The sequence below is a fragment of the Poecilia formosa genome, unplaced genomic scaffold (genome assembly GCF_000485575.1).
Source record: "Poecilia formosa unplaced genomic scaffold, Poecilia_formosa-5.1.2 Scaffold199, whole genome shotgun sequence".
Classification (NCBI taxonomy): Eukaryota; Metazoa; Chordata; class Actinopteri; order Cyprinodontiformes; family Poeciliidae; genus Poecilia; species Poecilia formosa.
In genome coordinates, this window is record NW_006800138.1 from 736,055 (window position 1) to 760,848 (window position 24,794).

Sequence of the window (24,794 nt, forward strand, 5' to 3'; positions counted from 1 at the left end):
CACATGCGCGCACACACGCACCGCTTGGGAATGTTCCTCTGCTTCAAATTGCAAGCAGTATTATCATCTTCCTACACTTCAATGTGCCTTTAAGGATAGCATTCAGGGAGGGAAGTGGAAAAAAAAAAACCTCATGAAAGCAACCATATAAAAGACAAAAATGGACAGAAAAACAGACCAAGGCCAGGGAATAATTTATATTAAATTATATTCGCCTGAAGATATTTATTTTTTATTCTTAGCTTGTCCTCCATTTCACTGATGCCATTTTAATCTGCAGCTCAGCAGCCCTTTAAGTCTGGCAGTCGACGCCCTACGGATTCGTCAAAGAAGGATCCACCTGCAGAGGGGAGGAGAACTGAGAGCTGTCGTTTATTTCAGCCTTTCTCTTTCTCTGTCTTTGTTCTCAGGTTGTTAGAGAACTCGCTGCTCAACGCAGAAGTGAAGGAAGGAGAGATTCTGCCTCCTACCATTCAGAGGCTGATGAAAGGATACAACAAGTATCTCAGGCCTTTCTTTGAGAGTAAGGAAGCAGCACAGACATGCAGATGTGGAAATGACAAAACAGTCAGAGGATGGTGGTGTAATGGAGAATGGGAGGAGTTCAAATTGTAGAATTGTGCTTGCATGTCCTTGCTGAATATTTCATGCCTCCATTCATACACTCAAATGTAATTGAATTCTTTGAAATCCAGGTGTAAAGAAAAGAGAATGCATTAAAACGGAAACACGCAGAGAAAGGTTCTGGCTTTGCAGATAAAAATGTTTGAAATGATTTAAAGGGGCAGCTTTATGTAAAAATTTATTTTATTTTTTTATTTTTTAACTTTGCGTTATAATATTATTCCCTCATCAAAATCATACCTGGAGTTTTGCCTTGGTCTTTTCATGCATGTTTGAGAAATCCTTTAATCTCTATTGGCAACCAATGGGACTCTCTCTTCTCCTTCAGACTAGCCAGCAGCAATTAGCAAACATCTGGTGGAACTGAGCATCTACTTATTATATGAGTTACCTCTGAGTGCAGCACTGGTAGGATGGTTATTAAAGGGTTAACAGAGGAGCTATGTTGTGATGACTTCCTGAAGGCGAAGTTTCAAACAGAGCAGCAGCTTCCCACAATTTCAAGGTGTTAAATTACAAAGTCATATTTTAAGTCATATTTGATATATGTAGCATTTTTACGACAACTGAAGTTAACATAGTTACTTGATTGTGCTATAAAATGTCTGTAGAAAACATAAAAATGCCCTTTCAAAATAAATGTTATTTATTAAAGAAGCATTATCAGATACTTAAAACTTTAAATAACTCCAACCTTTAATTTTAGTTAATTTGTTCAGCATAATTTCTGGCAGTCCCACATTAATAATTCAGCCTCTTCAGCCAATAAGGCAGCACTTAGGCCTTTTCTACAGCATTTCACAATGTTGGCCCAATAAGGTTGGAGCATAAAAGGAGTAAAATCTTTGGCCCTTATGTTTGGCACAATCTCTAGATGATCCAGAGTTCTGGTTACTCTCTCCTCTTCAACTCACAAAGCAAGTTTTCTACAGGATTTGGGTCTGTGGACTAAGAGAATCTTGGCAAAAAGTAAATTTTATATCCACTGAACCATTTCTATGTTGATTTGACTCATAAGCTAAGCGATCTAGCCATGAACCACTAACAGTTTACTGTTAACATCCACCAAACTAAAACTAATCAAACTAAAAAATACATTTTAAAAATTCTTACACTAGATTTATTTTTATAAATTATTGGGGTTCCCTACTGGTTTTTCTTCTGGGATTTTGTTAAATAACTATTATGTCTTAGCACAGATTTTTTTGTGTGTGTGTGTGTGTGTGTGTGACTTTAGACCATAATTGAGCTTTTAGGCATTGACTAAATCTCAAATTATTTTGCTAATTAGTGAAATAAAATTTTACAAACCTGTCATCAGTAGCTCCAGATGTTATATTTGCCTGGTAGGAAAAACAAATCTGAAGTAAAAATGAGTGTGAACGTCCAGGGGAATAATGAGATTCACTGTAGGTCTTTCTATTGTATTATTATTTTTAGCCCTGATAAAACAGCACCAGATCACTGCTGTTTTCTCCTACCAAGATAAAAGCTCTGCAGCAAATTGACCGATACTGCAGAGCCTGTTAATACAAACACAAATAACATTGTGAAAATGAAAATATTCCTTAATCTAGCAGTAAGTTTTCATGTAATTGTGCTTTAAAAATTAACATTTTCACTGATAGTTGGCATCTCAGATAGAAAAAGAAGACATATTTGCAAATAACTTCTAAGTCTAAATAGACCAGGATTTTTGGAAGCAGTTTCTATTTTGACACTATAGACTTGGCATATTTGTTCTTGTATGTTTCATGGCCTTCTCTTTGAAGACCATAATAATGTACCACTATCATTCAAACACATTTGATAGAAACAGTTGCAATCCCGTCGACATGTTAATGTCAGTGTTGTATAAATGTGTAGTAACAGTTTTCTCTTTGTTTTTGAGATGGTCCTGTGACGGTGGGAATGAGTTTGGACATCGCTAGCATTGACACCATTTCTGAGATCAACATGGTAAGATACTCACTCTTACATTTGATGGATTGTTGTGGATATTGTTGTTTTGTGTTTTGTTTCACTGCGTCGTAAATTAAATTAACTGCAATAAACCAACAAAGTGTTGAATCCACAGTGCTGGCTCTTTTTAGATTTAAGATATCAGTATTTTCACATTGTGGATTAAAATAACATTTTTGCTTTCAAACTAACTATAACAATGACATTTATGCAAAAATCAAGACTACACTGAGTCTAATTAAGGGGACCACTACCACACTTGTACAAATGTATAAACGGATAGATGGATTTAGAAAAAGATCCATTGTGAATATTTTAATTACTTGATACATTAATATTTAAGGTAAAATGAAATAGCTAAAAGTCCCATGGTATAGGAGCTGCAGATGTTTACAGTTCGGGTGGAATAATCTCTTGACAGTACAACTATCACTTGAGCACTCCCCTAATCTGGGATTTATGGAAGACTGGCAGGAAGAAAACCATTGTTAAAATAAAGCTGTGAAAGTCCTATTTTCAGTTTGCTGCAAGCCATGTAGGGGACACAGCAAAGTTTGTGGGATAAAATGCTCTGTTCAGATAAAACTCTGTTCAGACATGCAAAATTATATGTGTGGTGAAAAAGAAAAACTCACAGAAACATGATGTCACTCTGGACACACCATGCCCTTCATAAAACTATAGACTGTATCTGAAGGCTACCTTGCAACAAGCAGCGCTAAGCATACAGAGCCACACTGCAATAGTTTACGTCAAAGCGTATATTCATGTGTTAAAATGACCCAGTCCAAGTTCAGACTCACATTGCATTGAAAATATGTTGCATGGTTTGAATATGGTTGTTCTAAGATCCAATCTGACACTGAATTGTTTTGCAAGAGAAAAATAAATTGATCAAATATGCTGTAAGTGGGGCTGAACAGATATGAAAACTACAATTTTCAGATTTCCATCTGTTAAATAAAAAAGAAAAAGGAAATATTGCATCATTTCCTTTAGTTATATGAAGTAATCATGTTTGGCACTCAGTCAGTGTTTTGCACAGAAAGTCAGTCTTGTTTTTGAAAAACAAGACTGAGCAGACCTGCTGATTTGAGGCCCTGCTGTGCATAATTGTGGCCCCAGGCACAGAGGGGCCTCCAGGAACCGACTTCATCCACACAAATCAAGCAGCCAACATGACTGCCAGCCTGTTATTGACATGCCTGTTAAAAGTGTCTGATGAACCTGTTCTCCCAATTCCTGCAGGACTACACAGCCACCATATTCCTCCGCCAGCGCTGGACGGATGAGCGCTTGGTGTTTGAGGGCAACAAGAGCCTGAGCCTCGACGGGCGCCTGGTGGAGCTTCTCTGGGTGCCGGACACTTTTATTGTTGACTCCAAAAAATCCTTCCTGCATGATATCACAGTGGAGAACAGACTGATCCGCATCTTCCCCAATGGGACCGTCCTTTATGCTCTGAGGTGGGCTAACAAAGAAGCATTGTTGGTCATTCGTTTTGTTTCGATTTTTCTTCTTCTTCTTCTTCTTCTTCTTCTTCTGCTCCAGCAGATAATAGAAAAGTAGGCCAGGGAATCAAGAAGAAACAGGCTGGGGGAGGAAGCGTGGGCTGAATTTGAGATAATGTGATTGCAACGCTGGGAGTTATATCACACTATTACTCGACTATTGGATTGTCTGAGTCCACAAGCTCTTGATGTGTGGATAGTGTGAGCATCACCAAGTCCAGTTTGGATGTGTAGCGCAGATATTGTGCTGTATGAACGACAAGCCTTTGGCAGTTTGTGCCATTCTTATTAAATATTCTCAGCCAAGTACACATGTTGTACATTTTCCAGTTATATTTGATGTGTGAGTGTCAACGCGACAGTCATGATGCTCTGAATGGGAGAAAGAAAGTACACCATGTTCCTATTTCTAGAATATTATGTTTCAAGAAATGCTAAAAGAAATAATCTGATTATTTGAATTCAGCTTCAATTCTACACTTTGATTAGTGACTATAAACACGAAGGGACTAGGAGAAAACTATTGACTGAAAAATAAGTACAATGTTTATTTTAGGAGTTGCTGTGTAGTTCAGTTTAAATCCAATAAGAGCATTTTATTTTTCTTCCAGTATCTTTCTGAAAAGATGTACTTAGTTTCACAAGAAGCTTTTTCCTTTTGCCTTAGTTTAATTTATAATTATACTGAAAACACATGGTGAGTTTTTAGTTACTGGAGGTTAGATTTAAATAAGAACTTTGTTTGTTATTCTCTGATACTTAAACCAGGAGAATCTTAAAGGGATGTACTTTCTATTTCCCAACACTGCAGATATAGAAATTATCAATGAAATGCAACAGCTATGACTCCAGTTTTGACTCAGACATACATGTTTTAAATAGATGGAAAACAAACCATGCCAAAACAGAGTTGGATGGTGAGTATCAGTGTGTGTGTTTGGATGGTTTACCCAGGTGTCTCAACATTGTCCCCGTGTGCAACAAGCCTTATCTTCAAAAACAGAAAACGTGAACTTTCCCCGTCAAAGTTTTAATCAGTGTTTTCATTCTTAAGACCCGTGTGCATTGAGGACAAGATGACTCCATTTGAAGGCTGATCGATGCTCGTCTCCCTCTGGTTGGCTCTGACTTTATGGGCCGTTGCTTTTACACAGGAATTGGTGCTCTCGCTGCACCGCAGTGTGACACAGGGAGCGTTGAGGGAAAAGCACTCAACAGGACCAGCTAAAATAAAACAAGCAAACGAAAAAAAGGAAAAGGAAGTCAGGAGAAGCATGGCAACCTCAGGGGATTCAAGCTGGGAAAGGGGACAGAGCGAGGTGAGAAATGTATGATGCTGGAGGAAAAAGGAAGAAAGGACAGCTATGCTGAGTGTTTCACTGCTGGCCAGGAGGGAAAGAGCTACAAGTGTCAGAGTGACTGTAGTGAATCTCCCAGCAGTTTAAAGGATTTTAACAAGGCCCCTTTTTTAGATCATGTATGTCCTTTTATATGTTGTGGTAAGATACTGATAAACATCAAGTTAAAGATGACCAAGTTTCATCACAATAAAACCTTATGATGGGACATGGATGATGAAAGCTAGAGTCAAAGTGAAGAAGTGGTTTGCAGTGGGAGTAGCAGAAAGTTTCTCTGTAATCACTGATTAATGCTGCCACTTACTGGTCCGTCCTTCATTGCAGTAACAGAATTTTGTTCTGAACAATTTACAAAAATCTAATAAGCTGAAAGATTATCATAATAAAAAAGTTGCTTTTAATCAACATGGTGGGTGTTAATAACTTATAAATCTATTAATAACATATTGTTATATAAATAACATCGCTCATTGTTGTAAAAAGCTTGGTCGAGTAACAACTCTAACATTCTCCTGTCTTTTCCATTTTAAGGGTATTTAGTCTCTCTTTCAGTTTTTTTAAACCAATTTCGGCAATTAAAAGTTTCTAACATTTTAAGGGTATTTAGTCTCTCTTTCAGTTTTTTTAAACCAATTTCGGCAATTAAAAGTTTCTAAACATCTTGGCCAAAGGAAGAAAAAAATCCCTTTAAACCATGTGGATCGTTGTAGGTTTCAAAAAAGACAATAAGATGATTTAATAAAAATATTGATGTATTTTAAGGCTTTTTTCACATCATTACCAGAGATGCCAGGACCTGCAGAGGGCGCTGTGTCTGAATGCAGTTATTTCTGGAGGAAAAGATGAAAAGTGAAGGCCTCCAGATATGATGCGTCATGGCTGCATTATGTCATCCATCGCAGTGTCTCTCCACGCCTGATAATTACAGATCTAATTAGCTGTATAACATCTCTGTGGTAACATATTGATAAATGCCAGAGGAATCCCTAATGTGGCTGTTATGAATAATGGGATCTGCTTGTTACTGTTATATAATTAGGATCAATTTGGTACTTCTGTGTTTTTTTTTTTTTATTAATGTGCTGTAAAATTACATTTTGCTTTGAATTTCATACAATTTGCTAAAACGCCATGGGATTCATTTCTCATTCATTGCATCTCATACGTTTCATGTTCTGTGGTAAGAATGAGAGCCTTTGATGAGTTTATCACTGATCAGTGACGCCAACTGTCATCCCTTCAAATGTAAATATGGATTCTAATAAGGGAAAAAACATTATTCTTTTTTCTTCAGGATCACCACCACTGTGGCGTGCAACATGGATCTGACGAAGTACCCAATGGACAAGCAGACCTGCACGTTACAACTAGAGAGCTGTAAGACACTTCACTCTTTGTTAAGAACATTTGAGCCATGCTCCTGGAGCCAGGGGCAGAGAGTTGGTGGGTGGGTGTGATTTCAAGTGAATGTGATCAAAACGAGGGATCAGACACATCACTTTCTCTCATCTTCTACATTGCTTGCAAAAGCAAGTGCAATCTTTGCCTGTGTGTGTGCAAAAAAAACAACAAAACACTGATGTCACAGTGCATCAGAAGCTGGGACATTTTAGGTAAAAATGGAATAATCTGTTGTGTTTGGCACTGGAACAGCCGACTCTGATTAAAAAGAAAACACACAAACACAAAGCCAGAGGGTTGTGCTTGAAAATTATCTACTTTGTTAGTGAAGAGTTGCTGAGTAGAAAAAGTACAAGCTGCACGCTTTCTGTGAAGCTTTAGGAACCCTTTAAACTTTGACAGAGCGTGAGGCTTTTATATTACTTTAACACGGATAAAGCACAAACAGTGTCTATCCAGCCACACCTTCGCTGCCTTGCAGCAGAGTGCGTTCTCACACTTTGTCTTGTTTCAAACACAAACCTCAGTGTATTTCACTCAGGCTTTCTGTGACAGACCAAACAAAGAACATAATCCTCCATAAGTGGAACCATCAGTAGACACGGTTTTGAAACTTCTGAAAGTATGGGATGCATTTCTGTGTTCGGCTCCGCTTTGTGCTGATAGCCTCACATGTCATACGGTGCTTCCCCGTCCTCCGCCTTAGAGACAAGTCGAGGAGGGAGCTGAGTGTAGAGCTGCTTCGTCTCTGCACCAAGCATAGCATGGCGCTGTGGGGCTGGTGTGCATAAATGCATAATTTTTAATTTATGCATTTTGCATGAGAGCCAGAAAGTTGTGTATTCATATCATATAAAAACACCTTCTTTCATGTTTTGGTGTGAAATAAGCATACCAACTCTAGAATAAAAGCGGAAGTCATGTAAGAAGTTGTATTGGTTTCTACAGTGAAATGTGTCCTGAACCAACACAGGCTGAAAAGCCACTCTGAGTGGAAGAAGCCATTACTTCAGAAGCAGCACAAGAAGCTGGATTAAAGTTTGCCAATGTGCTCAGGCATAAATTATTTTCTTTGGTTGCACCATCATGCAACCTACGATCCAACATACAGTTCTAAAAGCAATTCTACCTCATATTTGTAAAATATCTGTAAACTTCTGAATTTGAAGAAAGTTTTATTCTGCAAAAACACAAATTCTTACCAAGTGTTTCTGGTCTGGTTTGCAGTTCAATTACCTCAGGACATGAGTATATTTTAAGACAGTAATTTATTAATATTGATGGAAAACTATTAGTTGTAAATGTCTTGTTATGAGTGAAATAATCTGCCTGTGGAACTGGCACTTTATTCAATGCTAAAAAATTATTTACTTAAAACAAGCTCTTAAATCTTGCTGAAAAGTTACTAGCAAGTTAGTTTATTATTTTTCAGGTGTGCAAACATACTTGGTAAAATTTTGCAGAATAACAGTTCTTGAAAAAAAATCTTCCTCTTATTATTCTAACATTTACCAAAATAAAAAATCAAATTTTTTACCCTAACTGCTTTATAACAGGAACAGTTTGGTCTAATTGTATTTGTCTGTATATTAGACACATGAAGTAAAGTAAAGAGTACCTAAAATAAAAAAGTTGTTATAATTGAAAGAAGGTTTATTCTTTGGTGACATGGTGGATATAAACATGTTTTACATCTTCCTCCACTTTCTATTCCCAGCTTGCTTTAGTTTTTTTGTTTTTGTTTTTTTCTGTAAAATGACAGCCAGCCAGACTAGGCTCAGTCTGATCCCTGCCAGAAGCCAACCAAACCCTCAGCTCCACACAAAACCTTTACCTCAAGCTCCAGGGCCACTTAGCTGACAGAAAGACATTTTAAGGATAAAGTCAGGTAACTGAGAGGTGGGTTCTTCCTCTGGACCCTCAATAATTCTTGGCTAAATATCTCTTTCTTATCTTTTCCTCCCTCAGTTCTGTTTCTATCCCTTCCTGATGTTCAGTTTCGGTTCTGTATCACATCCTGTCCTCCTCTAGCTGTCCCGGTGTCTCTTTATGAAAATGTATATCCAAGGATTTATTTCTTTTAAAGCCGTGCCAGAATTGGATCCTCTGCGCAGGAGGAAGCTTTAAAGGCAGTGCTGTTGTGGGAGTGTGTGGGGTGTTTAAATTAGGATGCAGTAAAATATTTAGTGCTTCTTGGCAGCAATAGACATTAACAAATGCCATTCTTTTGTAGAGCTTGAAATAAAATGTCGGTGCTGGATGCCACCTTTGGCAAAGTCTGTTGTTAGAATGTGGAACCGAAGGGCCGACTTTTCCATGTCAACGTTTAACTTCCTGTGTCGTGGCAGTGCTGCAGGTCAGAAAACTGATCAGTTCTTCCTTTAAGAACCTCGGTTAGAGACAAAACTGATTTGTTGAAGGCATCAAAGTCAACCGTACCCCACATTTAACTGCTCATCAGTCCATGACTTTAGATTAAGTAAGGTGAAGACCCTCGCCACACATGAAATGCTGAGGAACCAAGTTCATCAACAGACCAACTGGCTTCAGCTTCATCTTTTCATATGGGTTGGTTCAGGGTGAACAGTGAGAAATGAAGCATCATTTCTGACAGGGGATTGCAGGAGTCCAAACTACGGTTCTTATTCTCTTACTCCCTCTGCAGACACATTTGGAAAATGCATCTGAGACTTTTAACCTCATTAAATGAGCAAGTCTGGCTTTTAGAACTGAAAATCAACCACATGATGGTTCCTATAACCTTACAATATTAGACTCATATGCTGCTACAGTAAACCCTTTCACACATGACTGTGTTCTCTTTGATCATCAGATTTTTTCAGGCCTTCTTTGAGCAATAATTAATCGGGTTATCTCAGTTGCGCTGTCTGCATGCCTTGTCTGTTTGTGTTATGGTACGAGGTAAGAGTGATGCTCCTCACCAGGATCTTGTTGCACTTTTTTGTTATCTTCTTTGATTAAGTGAAGGAACAGAAGTACATGCATGAGCATCCCTTTGAACGTTTCCACACTCTGTCACATCACAACCACAAACTCCAATGCTTGTATGTTATTTAAATTTCAGGAAAGAGATCATCACAGTGGAATTCACAGTTGTAAAGTAGAAGAAAAAGTGCACATTATATTTAAAGAATTAAAAAAATATATAAATAAATCTGAAAAGTGTGGCATGCATGTCTATTTAATACCCCAGGATTCAGTGCTTGCAGAGCCATGTTAAAGGGTATTTCTCTGCTTTGCATTTCTACAGACTAAACTTTTTTCTTACTTGTCTTTACAAAAAAGCTGAAACTGAGTCAGATTGGAATCAGTGTTGCAATAATTTGTATAGCATTTTAAGTCATGTTTTGGTCTGAACTTTGACTAGGACATTCTGAAACATGAATATCCTTTCATCTAAATCATTCCAGTGCAGTTTAGGATTATGGAAATGTAAACTTCCACCTGACCAGCTGCTAATGTAAGACGTGATGTTGCTTTAAAAGTTTTGAACTCTCATGGGTTCACTTTTAAATGTTAAATGGAGGTCTGCTGTTTCAGGACTTCACTTTGCTTCTCTCCAACGTCTTTCTTGTTGCAGATATTTAGCATTATGCCTAGTTTGCCAGGCCCCCACTGTGAAGCTCCATTCCTAAACAACCGAGTCTTAATAAGATCAGAACATTGCACAGCTATTAGCCATTAACATTCCCTGCTGTTTCTCTCATTGCCACTTTAGGCTTTAGCAAAGGAAACATCAGTTATTCTGTTGCTGTAAAATCCACATCTGTAGCACTGATTTAATGCTCATGTCTCCATGTTCCACGTTTCAAAAGGAACTGCAGTTATTTAGGTGCATATAAACAAATTCTTCCACATTACAAAGTGCAAACCAACATATTTATTTATTTATGTGAATTTAAGAAAGAGACATTTGATGATGTGATATTCCAGCTCAGACATAACAACACAGATACCCTATGAATAAAATGAAGAACCACGTCACACATTGTTGCCAAAAAGATGAACAATAAAGTCATAAAACAAAGAATAAAAACAAGGGATTAAAAAATGGTCTGGCTACATTCTATAGACACACAAACTTGAAAGAAAAGATTTAATCTCTTTGCTCTTTTTCAGGGGGCTACAACATCAACGATGTCATGTTTTACTGGACCCGAGGAAATGAGTCTGTCAGCGGTTTAGACACCCTGCAACTGGCTCAGTACACCGTGGAGGACCACTACACATCTGTCTCAGAAGCTATCTACGAAACAGGTGAGAAGGGAGACAACATATCTGACTAATGTTTGAGTTTGGTTTAAAAGAAGGGCCTTATCTTTGAATATTTTGAATTATATCACTTAGGTAAGTTTTTCTAAACTTCTTCTAAACTCAACTGTGCTTTAAATTGGCATCTACATTCTTTCTTTCATGGCTGTTTCTTATTTTTTCTCTTGTCTCTTGAAGGCCATTACCCGAGGCTGGTTTTCCACTTCGAGCTGAAAAGGAGCATTCTCTATTTCATCCTGGAGACGTATGTCCCCTCCAGCCTGCTGGTGGTCCTCTCATGGGTGTCCTTCTGGATTTCCTTATCCTCTGTTCCGGCTCGAATTTGCATAGGTATTCATCAAATCTGACTCGAGAATATTTTTCTATTATGTCTGACAATTTTCCAGCCAAACAAAAATCTTTCATGATATTTTGAACTGTTGTTTTAATTAAAAACTAACTTATGACAAAACATGTGATGAGGAACTTCTTTGAACCCCCACCGTTCAGGAGTTTGTGAATCACGTTGCAGCTTAGACATACAACTTATTTTGACTCTGGGCGTTGCAGCTCCTCTTCAGACAGTCCACAGCCCATCTTGAGTGAGTGAAAGGCAGTGGCTGGATGGATGAATTGCAGATGCATTCAGGTCAAATCTTGGTTTAAGTTTGAGCTCAAAGATCTAAATTGATTCTGTTTGAGCTAAGCATTGCAACCCTGAAACCCACCTGACTGCTCTCATTCTAACCTTTAAAAGCTGACAGAATATCAATCATCGAAGCGCATGACAGTCAGCTGAATCTTTCATGATGTCTGTTGGTCCTCGTTCCCTGGGAATTGTTGGTGTTATATTTTAGAGAATTTCTTTTACTGTAGTCGTGCTATTTGGAATTTTATGGCCCTGTAAAACATAAATTTTACACAAGGTTTATTTTTTTTCTCGTTATTGAACATGATCCAGATGAACAGCTGAAGGTTGGGGAAGTGGGATGGATCCATCACAATCAAGCCAATTTTCAATCCGTCTTGCTTGTTTGCTATAATGAGCTAAATTATCTGTTTAATGTTTCATCCACTGACCATCTTAATTCTCTTTAACACTTTGTAAATTGTCCAATTTGCAGAGTTTAGACAATTAAACTATAATTGCCATAATCCTTTCATGATTGAGTGTTGACCAGACACTATAGAATATCTCTATGCAATCATGGGAAAATGTATAACTGCTAAACACCAGATGCGTTTTGTAGACGCCATCGCTTTCTGCCACTCCGTCACAAACATTTCATCAGTATAAATAGATAATTAAAATTTTAAAAATAAACTTTTATAAATGAATTTGAGTTTACTTATTCAGGAACATTAACTCCATAAAACTCCAATGTACCAGATTTAGCCCCTGGCTTTTTTTCTCTTACATTTGACTGAAACTTTTACAGTGTTGGAGTTAAATTTATTGCATATTTTAAAAAGAGAAACTACGCACCAGTAGTTTGCGTCATTCCAGGATTTTTTCTTTCTGTGAAACGCAAATTCTAGAGCAAACTAGAAAAAAAAACATTGTGTAGACACTTTTCTAAACAAATCTATACTCATTGCTTTTAGAATAAATCTATAAGGTAATGGAAAGAGTAAGGACAGTTAATACTTTCAGATGTGATACTAAGTGGTTTTCAGAAACCTTCAGACCAACGTTTTAGTCATTAAAAGAGAATTCATTTAGTTTTGGCTGTTAGAATTTTGGGGGCTTGAATAAACCATTGAACATGTTTACCACATATCTCTACAGACCAATGCTAGTTTTATTGTTTGACAGGAGTGACCACAGTCCTGACTATGACCACCCTGATGATGGGAGCGCGGACGTCGCTGCCCAATGCCAACTGCTTCATCAAGGCCATCGACGTCTACTTGGGAATCTGCTTCAGCTTCATCTTTGGAGCGCTTATTGAGTACGCCGTGGCCCACTTCTGCACGCTAACTCATGCTGATGCTCACATGCTGATGGTGAGACTCTGCTGTATGTTTAAAAACTTTGTTGTTAATGTTCAAAATCATACAACACCGTCTACAGTTATTGGCACTAAACTTTTAATTTCACTTTTTGAAGCAGTGGTGAGAACGATATCTCACATTAAAAAATAATTGGGACAAAATGAAAATAGCAATAGCTTATGGCACCTTTGCTGTTTCTTTTTGCACAATCTTTCGACATCATCCAGACTGCTGGGTCGTCACTTGAACTCTTGTATCTTCAGCTCACCATCATCTCAGGCGGCTGAGATGATGGTGGAAAAATTGTAATTGGTAATTGGCCCAACTGAACAGCGATTTGCTCAGAAACTATCTTAATCTGACTTTACCGAAGCATTTAGGAAGTTCAGGAAACATTCGTTTTGTTGTATGTTTGAAAGGTTTAAAGACTTTTATACATCTTTACTGCGGTAATAAATGTGATTCTAGTCATTCTGTTTGCCATAATGCTGATCATCTTTGTTGTAATAATTATGTTTACCGCTTATCAAGTTTCTAATCCACCTGACCTTTGTCCTGCAGTACGGCCACCACATGCACGACATGGATGACGAAATGAACGGCATCATCACCACCATTTCCACTCACTCCAGCAGAGCCAAGAGACGCAAGGAGCCCGCCGTCACTTCGCCGCCGGCGCCTGCCTCGGCAGAACTCAGCGTCAGCCCCTCCAGTCCTTCAGGCAGTGAGCCCAAGCCTGAAGTGTCCCCTCCAGAACCCACCAACTGGTGCCTCACCACTCTTGCCACACTGCGCAAAATCCTCCGCTTTATAAGCTGCTGTCACATCGAGAACCCCCACCACATAGACAACTACTCCAGAGTCACCTTCCCCCTTTCTTTCGTCATTGTCAACCTGCTCTACTGGACATATTATCTGTACTTCTAGTATCGGCTTTAGAGCGGCAGTGTGTCTCTGAGAGTGTGAGGCAAAGAGTGTATGTAGGCAAGAAGTGTATTTTACTGTATGTATGTACAGAAAGCATTAACAAGGTGTGTTCTGAGATGGGTTTATACCGTTTCTATATTTGGTTTCATAAGCAAAGTAGCAAATTCAAATGAGACCATTGGTTTTATTTATTTATTTATTTATTTATTTATTTATTTAAAAATAGAACTGCAGCTTCATTTTGAATATCAAAACAGGTGCATCTCAATAAATTAGAATATAATTGATAGCTGAAATAGCAGTCCGGTGAAAAGTATCCCCATTTACAATATAGATGCTCAATAATTGGTTTCTGCTCTTTTGCATGAACTGCTGGTTCAGTGTGGCTCAGCGTGGCAGCTGGTTGCCTTCATCTGCTCCGATTGTTGGCTCTGGTGTCGTTTGTCTTCTTAGGTTCTGTATTAAGATTAGGTTAGGGTAGTTTGCTCGAAATCTAAATGAGGATCTCCATATTGTTTGTTAACAAAGGGAAGCATAAAGTGCTATAAATGTTGATTGTTGCGCTGACGTTAGGTTTGCTAAAACAAGGTGGAACAACACCGGCAGATGCTGTTTCTTCCAAAATTAGTGGGAATTTCCACAGTCAGTTTTATGAAGAGCTCCACTAAAAAAAGGCTGCACCTTTTTTCTACTTTACTTTTTTCCTTCCACACAACTTCCCAGTGATATACTAAGATACAGAACTCAACCAACTTGATAATAATGATTTTTTATTTCTTGCAAATTAGAAGTCTTTGCCTTGATTTTCAATGCTGATATTTGTAAATTATAGCATTTTTTTCTGTCATTGGTCTGATATAATATTCAAATTTCTGAGAAATTAAATTTGGAGTTTTCATTAGGTGTAATCAAAATGAATGGAAATGACACTATATTACATGCAGGTTTTTAATGATATTTTAATTTACTTGGATTCACCTGTTTACTTTCAATTCCTGCTTTTCTAAATAAATCAGTTATTTTGCTAAAACGAAACGGCCAGCTTTAATCAGAGAACATAAGGTCTGAACAGTTTTACCAATCCAAAAGTAAGAAAAGGCTACTGCTTTCCTTCTAGTTGGGATATATTCATTTTAAGATGGAGCTGTGATTAAAGGCTTTGTGACAGATTTCACAAGGGCTGTTAGGTGAGAGCAAATTCCCACAGCACTTTGATTTTCTGCTGTGATGGACTGATCATCGATATTTTATAACTTCATCTTCTGTTTCCTGCAACATTTAGGAGGAAGTAGAGAAAAAAACTAATGACAGTTGTGAGGTGAAAAAGACCCATCATGGAGTTTGTTAAAAAAAAAGAAAAAAACTCTAAAACATTCTCCAAATGGATGATCGCTCCTGAAGGAGCTGGAAAAATCTTTTCTCTGTAACTCTGTGAGTTGTTTATTTTTTTTGCTTGCATTTTTGTTTTTTTATTGAGAATATGAACATATAATAATAGTGGCCTTTAGTCATTTATAAACCAATTTTATCACACTAATCATCATACAACTCTGAAGCCCTCTGTATCCACTCCCTATTAAGAAATTTCACATTCTGAATTTTATGAATACAGTACATGTTATTAAATAACATGAAACATAAAAAGAAAGTGTAAGAAATGGTTCATCCTAAAATACCAGAGGTATAAGAGAAATTATGTGGCATAAATGGTGAATAAATGTGCCAAACTGAAAAGAAACAAACCCACTTCATATGCAGATGGTACAGGATTTGTCTGGATTTCCTTTGAGATTCTGTCTCTCATGATGCAGACCTCTCCAAAATGGAAAATCTTTTAAAAATGGAGGTGTCTCAAATATGTTTCCTCCCACTGTAAACATCAAACCACTTCTGAAGTAGTAGCTAATCATCAAAAATGTTTTTTTAGGGATATTTAATTATTGTCAACAATGCCTGCTCATGTGATGCCGTGGTAAATTACAATCTTGTCTCCTGAGACTCGCCTTAAATTGAACTAGATTTTCCCACTGAGGGGGAAAAGGAAACATTATTCTCTTTATAATCAATTCTGTGGTACGAAATAAACCTGATAAAGAGAGAAAAACAAACTGTTATCACCATATCATAAACTCTGTATGTAGATAGTTAAGCTTTTGCTAATTCACGCTGTGGAGTCGATGCCCACAGAGCAGGAGTAACAGATCAGACATGTGGATTTGTAGGACTGCCACACTTCAAACTACAATCAGATACGTTATTTATGCAGAATTTCTCTCTGCGGCTTCAGCAATTGTTTCTCGCTGGGTTTTGTAAAAACATAAGGTAGTAGCCAGACTTTGTGGAATGGGAATGAAATGGCCAAAATAAACAAAGAGGACAAAAGCCTCTGTGCACTGTGAAAAACAAAAACAGAACAGCATGGCATTTCTTGGTTTTCATGATTCAACTTTTACAAAGAAGGGGGAAATGCCATTCCAGTGACTGCTAACATAACCATGATGGGGCAGCAAGTGGCTACAACATCTTTATTACATTTTAAAAGCCATAAAAAGCATTCTACGTGTAGCCAGTGATTGTGTTTTTGCAGCAACTTCACAGAAATAAACAATAGGAAACCATTGTGTCCACTGAACACATCAAGGTGTAATGGTCAGAACAAACTACAGGACAAAAGTACACCCTTTGTCACTGTGTGCCCACAGTTGATGTGTTGCAAACATTAGGACCTGAGTTTATAGTGGCCTTGTGACTGGGTCAGAGCATCCAGCATCCCTGTCTGCAGTGGTCAGTCTCTATTTAAAGTGGTCCAAGGCAGGAGAAGTTGTGACTCTGTGACAGGGTCATTCATGTACAGGCTGGCCGCTAGATAGACTGGATCTATCCAACAGAAAAGACACCAAATTGCTGATTAATTTAATACCAGTTCTCACAGACCCTCACGGTGTGTTGCCCTGCTGACTCCTGTCCAGTGCTGAAATAACCAACAATCTGATGAATTAAATTATCTTTCATAATCCCTGAGTGGCCCAGTGAGCCTCCGTTGGCCATCTGGGGAACACAAAGCACCACGAAGCGAAAAAAAGGCAAGTTACATTAGCATGATAATGACAATGTTCTGCTGCAAAACGTCTTGGTGGATGTTACTTTGACTTTGACCCGTCCAAGCATTGTTATACACCCATCTATGGAAGCAGTGCAGTTGTCTGAATGTACCTTCTCTGTTTGAGGAACACAACATGTTTGAGGTGTTTACTTGGCCTTCAAACCTCCCAAATCTAAATCCTCTGGACTGACATGAATCCATAAAGTTGCAGCCAAGAAGGGGGAACCAGTCCAGTATTTGGCTGGTGATCATAATGATATGCCTGATGTTGTTCTCTTTGAAAGAAGAACAATTTTATCATTCTATTAGGGAGCATAAAATATGCTATTTTTTATTTTTTAACTTTATTTTTGTTTACTTGTGACATTTCTCTTTGGGCTTTCAGTTTTCCCTCTGACTAATCTGTAATGCGGTGACCTCCACCACATTATAATCTGGACAGCAGGTGCAAAAACATAACACACCCGATTTAACAATGCCTTGGTTTGTTTGCTCGCAGGAATTTGAGCCAAAGAAGATGCTTTCATTATTGTTAGTTTTCCCTTTAGTGTCAAATGCTTAAAGTGCTTTGCTGAAAAGAATCTACCATGATTGTCTCTGTAGTCACTAGAGAATACATAACAAACCGCATGTTGTAGGCGAGCAGATGAAAACACTCACACAACAGGATTCAGTTGAACTAAGGAGATGCATGTTTATTTCTTGCCGTTTACTCAGTATTACTGTGAAAAACTGAAGGTTGGTGAATTAAAACCACAGTTCATTTTTAAAGAACTCGTTTTGGGTTTGTCATGGAGAGCTAAACTGTCAATGTACAGTCAACGACCTGCTTTAGCTCCATGGTTTTATATCTGTTTCACTGACAAACATTTCAGTTCTCTCTTCTGCCTGATGTTTGATGAAAAGTAGGATCTGTTTAGTTTGTATTTTCCTTTCTGCATGGTTTTAGGTGTACCTCTTTTCCTTCTACATTCTTTTATTTTGTCTAACGTACAGAATTAGTCACTGTAAAAAGCTAATTGTGAGGACTGGGTTCGTAGAGTGCTCATTGCCAAACACGAGAGTTAAAATTTAGAAAATTTAAATTTGGTCAAATTTTCCAGGCCCTCCCACCAAACTGTGAGCGACATCTTCTCTGTGGATGTTGGAAAACATTTGCTTTTTATATTTATTATCATTATTATTACTTTGCTAAGCTAGATAAGCTTAACATATGCATGTAAATGTGGAGCCAAAGAGCCACAGCACCAAGAACACCGATCCCTCGCCGCATCGGATCCAGTCATGTTTTAAAAACACACTGAATGAACGTAGTTTTGGACGGACACGATGCTGGAGGACATCTCTGGGACAGTGGAGGGATATGTTTAAAGGAAAATGGAAAACAGAGACCTTTCATGCCCCAGAGGGGGGGATCTGTCAGTTATAACTGAGGGGACAACTTTACTTCACGGGACATTTTCTTGTCAAATGTATTTATACACAGTTGTAACATCCAGTTGCTTTATCTGCTGTAAATAAACAATACCACTATGCATGTTTATCTGGTGTATGAATGTGAATAATAGCAATAAAAAGGTTTAATGTGTTATTTGTTGATGCTTTGCCAGTTTTGTTTGAAGGTGTTTAAGTAGCTTTCCATCATCTAGCAGCAGCGCTAAGAGCTGAAGAACCGACTCATCCTTCAAAAAAGATGGAGATGCAGCTTGTAATTTTAATAAAGGAACATTAAAAGACTGGTAATAAACATTACTGATTTCTTAATAATTTTATCGGCGAGGAGATAAGAAAAGAAAATCTGCTATTGTGCATATCGGCTTAGAAACAAATAAAAGCAGGATGGATATTTAGTTCAGATCCTGACGAGGTGAAAGAACGATGGTTAAACGAGTGATCGTGCCATCAGTGATACATTTTTTGTTGTTTTTCCTGAATATCGCTCAATTCCAAATGCAAAGTGAGGAAGTGTCAGTACATCCCATCCCATGCTAGGAGAGACAAACACTGCTGCTCGTCTCAAAGTAACCAGTAAACAGACCAAAAGGTGGAAAAGGTTTCTGCTCGCTGAGAGACGGAGAAAACTGAATATGTGAAAACGAGCAGCTGCCTCTGACCCTCAGTCTTCCTGTCCTGATTGGACGGTCGTAGTGCTGGAAGCAAAGGAACAAGATGTGGTTCGTTAACTTCCTAATCATTCTCTCTCTTCCCTTCTTTTTCTTCTTCCTCAAAATAATGTTAGGTGTTAGAATATTAGGCTATGAAATCTGTTCTTAAAAACTATGAGAGATCCTTAATCTTGTGATTTAACTTTTAATCAGTTGAGATAATAATTTGAAACCTTGATTCACTTTTCATAAAACCTCCTCTTTATATTTGTTTTATCATCTTTCAGGCCTTTTCTGTCAGAAAGTATTTGGACAAACAGATATTAAAAAAAATATAATCCTTGATTATACTATTAATTCCTCTTGTTCTGTCCTTATACACACATGAAGTGTCATTTCTTTTAGCAATACTAAATAAATCATAATTTCATGCGTTCACCGCCTAAAGCAGCTTGTTCTTGCAGGTTTGTGGGCAAGTTAGTTGGAAAGAGTAATTAGTTGCTAATTACTGATTACTTCCCCCAAGAAAATGATCTGGTTATTTTAATAATTATTAATTTTTTAAAGTAATTAGTTATTTAATTACTCAATTAAAAAAACAATGCACAACCTGAATATACATTTCTTTCTGCATATTCAATAATTTACAATATAATCAAATTAAACTGTCTCTTTTTAAAACTTGATTTGTTTCAGTCTTTTAACTTTATGCACAGTGCATCACCAAAAATTATTCTTACACAACTTTATTAAATATTTACATCTATTCTCTATGTATTCTACTATATTTTAAGAAAATCATGTCTTTCTGACGATTCCACTGTTTAAAATAAAATAACTTTTGTGTTTAAACTCCTTCGTTCAAATAGATGTAAAATACAGCAATGAAATGAAATCATTTCAATCAAAGTCTCTCCTGAATGCAATCAGGATTTTTAACATTTACGTCTTTAACAAGGTAAATGACAATGACATGTGATTGTCTTGAGACGCTCAAATGCAAAATTACAGTTTCAAAATGCAGAGTGTTTGTGGAGAAGTAACAGTAATATAACTACCTTTTACTTACTTGACTCATTACTTGAAAACTGTAATTAGGTTACAATAATGCAATTAATTTAAATTCAAATCAATGTGCATATTCACAAAAATGTAATGCCAAGGCACTTTACACGTGAAATATGTCCAATAATAATGAAGTCAGTACAAAAAAACTGACTCATAATCAGATTCATCCTGATTTACAATCAAATATAGCCAAATGATGAAGTTTCCCTGCTTAGCAAAATAAATATAAATGCTGCTCATGTTGATTTTATCTTTGCTGAATGCTTCGGAAGGTAATCAGGACAAACTGATTTCAGTCTCTGCTGTTTGAGCAGCAGAGTCCCAGTGGGAGGGTCTGTGTGGGTCTCAGTTCCCTGAAGGTTTGGAGCAGAAGACGAGATGATCTAAGATCCTCAGACACACAAAAACACACTGAATTAGTTTTAATGGGAGAGCTGTGCAAGATGCTTTCATTTAAGGATATATCAGGTCACTTTGCTCTGCCAGGCAGCAGCAGATCGCAGATTCCTCCTTTTAATGATTTCATTACCCAGCTGTACCCAGAGGATAAACTAGAGAGGAAAATGCTTAAAAATAGAAAAAAGGTTTATGGGCCTCAGAAAAACTCTTGCATTACTCTTTTTGTTCTTTATTCCTTGATTTGCCTTACCAAAATTTTAGCATATTTACAGCTTAGGCTTGATATTTACATAGACTAAAGACACACATGACTTTTTATCTCATTGACATTAAAGGTCATATTTAGTTTTTCAAATACATGAGTATCCTCCTGAGCATTTTCACATCCAAACTTTGAAGTATGCGGATAGCAGCTTGTGTTTTGCTGATATAGAGATGGATTTATTTCATTAAAAAGATGTTCTCATGAAAAAAAAACACATTCAGTGGAAATACTGAAGAAATATCTTCAGAAATGAGCAGTTTGGACACGACTGTGTCTTCTGACTGAAAAATGACTTACAACCAAATTTATTACAAAAGGGCTTAAGCACAATGAAGGCAATGTTCTGGACCTTAATCTCAGTTCCATAAAAAATTAGGACAAAGCTGTAAAAATGTTCCCTACAAACCTGCCTAGATATTATTTTACAACTTAATTCTGCTTTAAACGTCGTTAATCTTTCTCCGTGGCCTTTCTCCTGTATTTTTTGGTCTTCATGATGCTTTTTATTCACTAATGTCCTCAACAGATCTCATCAGAATTAACAGAAACAAATAATTGAAATAGCTCCCCTTTAATCAAAATGTTTCGCATTTTGAGTTAAATTGTTGAGATAAAACTAACTTTTTCATATTTTCTAATTTAATGACACTCACCTGTATGTTGCTGTTCATGTTGCCATATTATAGTGGTGATTTTGTTGCGTCACAAACCATTTAACAACAGCTCACACTGATCCCTTCAAGGTAACAGCAGGTTCCTTTAAAACCCCAGCGGGGCACTGACATGTGCTGCTCTGTGTTGCCACAAGATGGCAGTATGGAATCAAGGAAGCGCCGCTGAATACACTGCAGTGCAAAGAGCTGCACAGTGCGCCACACGTCACAAGTTGATCCACTGAGACACAGAGAAAACAAACAAAAACTGATGGCACTGATGATATTTTTGATATCTTGAAATGTAAAAACGGTTATTCTCTGTCTTGTGGTGAGATCCCAGAAAAAAAAAGATTCTTCCAAAACAGGAACGTTTAGTTTTTAATGTTACTTAGAAACTGTGGAGTACTGACTCATTACTTTTACACATTTAGAGCACACTTAGAAAGTCCAGATAATATTTATACTCATTTAGAAACCCAGAACAGGGATTAGAACTGGGAATCTGGAGAAACTACATTAGCAGCTACTTTTTAGACTCCTATTCTTCCAACCCAGAAATTGAATTAGACCAGGTGATATTTATTTATACTTATCTACCGACCCTGGATATGAGTATCTAGTTTATTTACTTTGGATCAACATTATTAGCTTTTTCTTCTTTTGCTCTTTCGTTTGGTTTGTTATGTTGTTTGTATTTCCTTTTAATTCCTGTAAAGCGCTTTGTATTGCCTTGTTGCTGAAAACGTGCTACATAAATAAAATTACCTTTACCTAACGTTGCAGGGACAGATGGGATTCTGAAGCCAATGTTGTGAATGCAAATCTAGTAAAAAATAAAAATAAAAATGAGAAGATTGTTTAAATTAGCTTATGTACTTAGGCTAAGCATTTTCTAAATGTTCTGTTACATGAAATTAAAGAGTAGCATTAACAGAGACTATATAAAAGAGCTACTGGCGTTATATAGAAGCATTAAGAATAATTCAAATTATGGATGTTCAGATTCGTAAGCCTGTATATTTAGTGCAAACTATGAGGGTTTTTTTTTTCTTTTCAGAAATCTTTGTTCAAATCTGAAATACAGTCATTAAAACTGAACTACAGTACCGTGCGCTTTAACTAGACCCCTTTTTGGATTTGTTTAAAAAAGAAAAAAAAATCAGCCAGACTATAGAGACTTCAGATCAGAACTGCTTGATGTCTCTTGATAACTCCTCAAAACAGGAAGGACTAGAGAGCATGTCATTTAAATGACATCAAGAGGGAGCTGTGGGGCATCAAGGACTCGCTAAATGTAGCAAAAAATACATTTGCAGTCATAGAAAACATGTAGGAAAATGTGTTATAAAAGAAAAGAGGAGGGAAATATAGAACCTTTTGGTTTTTACTCATGAGTAATACATGATGGTAGCAGCATTGGGGTTTGTTTGCTTTAACTGGCACCTTAACTAAAGTGGAGGGAATTAAACAAAAGACAAATAAAAAAAGTAGACTCCAGATATTACAACGTCCCAAAGCATCCATCCAAATGAACTGAAGAATGATGACCTGACCAGAGAATGAAAGTTTGCAGTCTTGAGTTCAGACCTGAATCTCACCAACTCAATGGAGGGCAGTGAGCTTTAGATGCTCTCACAATCTGACAGATTTACAACAACAAGAAAGAACGGGCAAGTTTTACTATGTCAAGATGCTGTGCTGTCATAAAAATGGTTGAATTTTCTATATTACAAAAAATCCAACACATTAACAGCAATGTGCAGACTTTTTGCATCCACTGTCAATGCATCCAGCTGCTTTTTGGCAGTTTAATTGCTAAAAAATAGAGCTACGTTTACAGAATAGAAACTAAGCATCTGGAGACAAATTCACTAAATGCTCCTTACAAAGACAGATGTAGTTTAAAGGTTGAAATGAGTCATTTGACCCATTACCTTGTATATCAATACACATTTTATGAACAATACTATTAAAACGCTATCATAGGTGGCCAGTTTGCATAAGATGTAGAATAATTAGTACAATCAAGACTTTTTGTTTTACACTGGAACAGAGAAAGAATGCAGTGAAAATTGCACACAGTATAATGTTTAATATAGGCTTACTATAAAATAAAACAGCATAGCTGCAAAGGTTCAGGGACAAAAAGTTTTCCAAGTACCCGCAAACCATTCTGTGCGGCAGCACTTGAACTAAATGCAATTTTATGCACCTCTTAGCAGCCATTCTGTGTCAATCAGCCTTCCTTGTAATTTCCACATTTGGGCCAATGGGACATTATACTGCAAATTGAATTTCAAATCAAACCTTTTAAGCGCGTTCATTTAGCTCGCTATGTTCAAAATACTCGCCAATTTTTATCACGAGCGCCACAGCTCTCCAAGCCTTGGTTTTCTCATTATCGCCTGGTTCAGATTCAACTTCACCGTTTGCTTTACAAATTGAAGTAGACCACATTTTTTTCACACCAGGCTCTGACTAATCAGAGTATAAAGCACAGGTGTTACTAATCATATTAACCATATGTCTGTTCTATTCAGTCTGCCACTACAGCATGACAGTGAGCCAGCATGTGTTATACCTGCAGCTGCTGAAAGGACTGAAATCATCCTTCAGTTTATTAATTTCAGCAGCGCTTTTCACATTGTGATAAGAAGAGAAAAATGTCTGTGGAAAAGCACAGCTGCTGGTTCACTGCACCTGCACAGAGTGACAGGTGAATATGGTCACTTACTCTGTTCAGCTTTGACATCTGCACTCCCGCCAGATCACAGGATGACCATGTGGTCAGTTGTGTGGTTGTGTGCGATCTGAAGAACCAGCAAACAGCTTCCACCAGCAGTGCCCCTACGATAAGTGAAGACACCAAAACGGCATCCATTCAACTGTTTTTCAAACTGCTAAATTAGCACGCTTTGCCATTATTACTTTGTAGTCAATTCTGTGAACAAAACACTTCAGATGTTCTAAAACACATGGATTCTCAGTCGGTTTGCACAGTTAGCTCATGCTTAGTCCCTTTGCTGCTGCTTCACAAGAGTCAAGAAAAAGTTTTAAAATTCGACCTCGGCTCAGAAAGACTCATCACCGCTGCAAATAGTCGTGCAAATGTTGTGGTACGTCTCAAAAGAGGCAAAACTAACTTACA

The 24,794-nt window shown here is 37.4% G+C and overlaps 1 protein-coding gene across 1 annotated transcript in view; it reads left to right on the forward strand.

The window, feature by feature from the left end:
• LOC103148160 (gamma-aminobutyric acid receptor subunit pi) overlaps window positions 1-18,741 on the forward strand; it is a 43,514-nt gene extending 24,773 nt beyond the window's left edge. The window contains exons 2-9 of the mRNA XM_007566797.2: window positions 411-523; window positions 2,516-2,583; window positions 3,835-4,052; window positions 6,750-6,832; window positions 10,997-11,134; window positions 11,327-11,479; window positions 12,945-13,135; window positions 13,685-18,741. Coding sequence (XP_007566859.1) covers window positions 411-523; window positions 2,516-2,583; window positions 3,835-4,052; window positions 6,750-6,832; window positions 10,997-11,134; window positions 11,327-11,479; window positions 12,945-13,135; window positions 13,685-14,050 — 1,330 coding nt within the window. The 3' untranslated portion in view covers window positions 14,051-18,741. The remainder of the gene's footprint in view (window positions 1-410; window positions 524-2,515; window positions 2,584-3,834; window positions 4,053-6,749; window positions 6,833-10,996; window positions 11,135-11,326; window positions 11,480-12,944; window positions 13,136-13,684) is intronic.
• The last annotated feature ends 6,053 nt before the right edge of the window (window positions 18,742-24,794 follow it).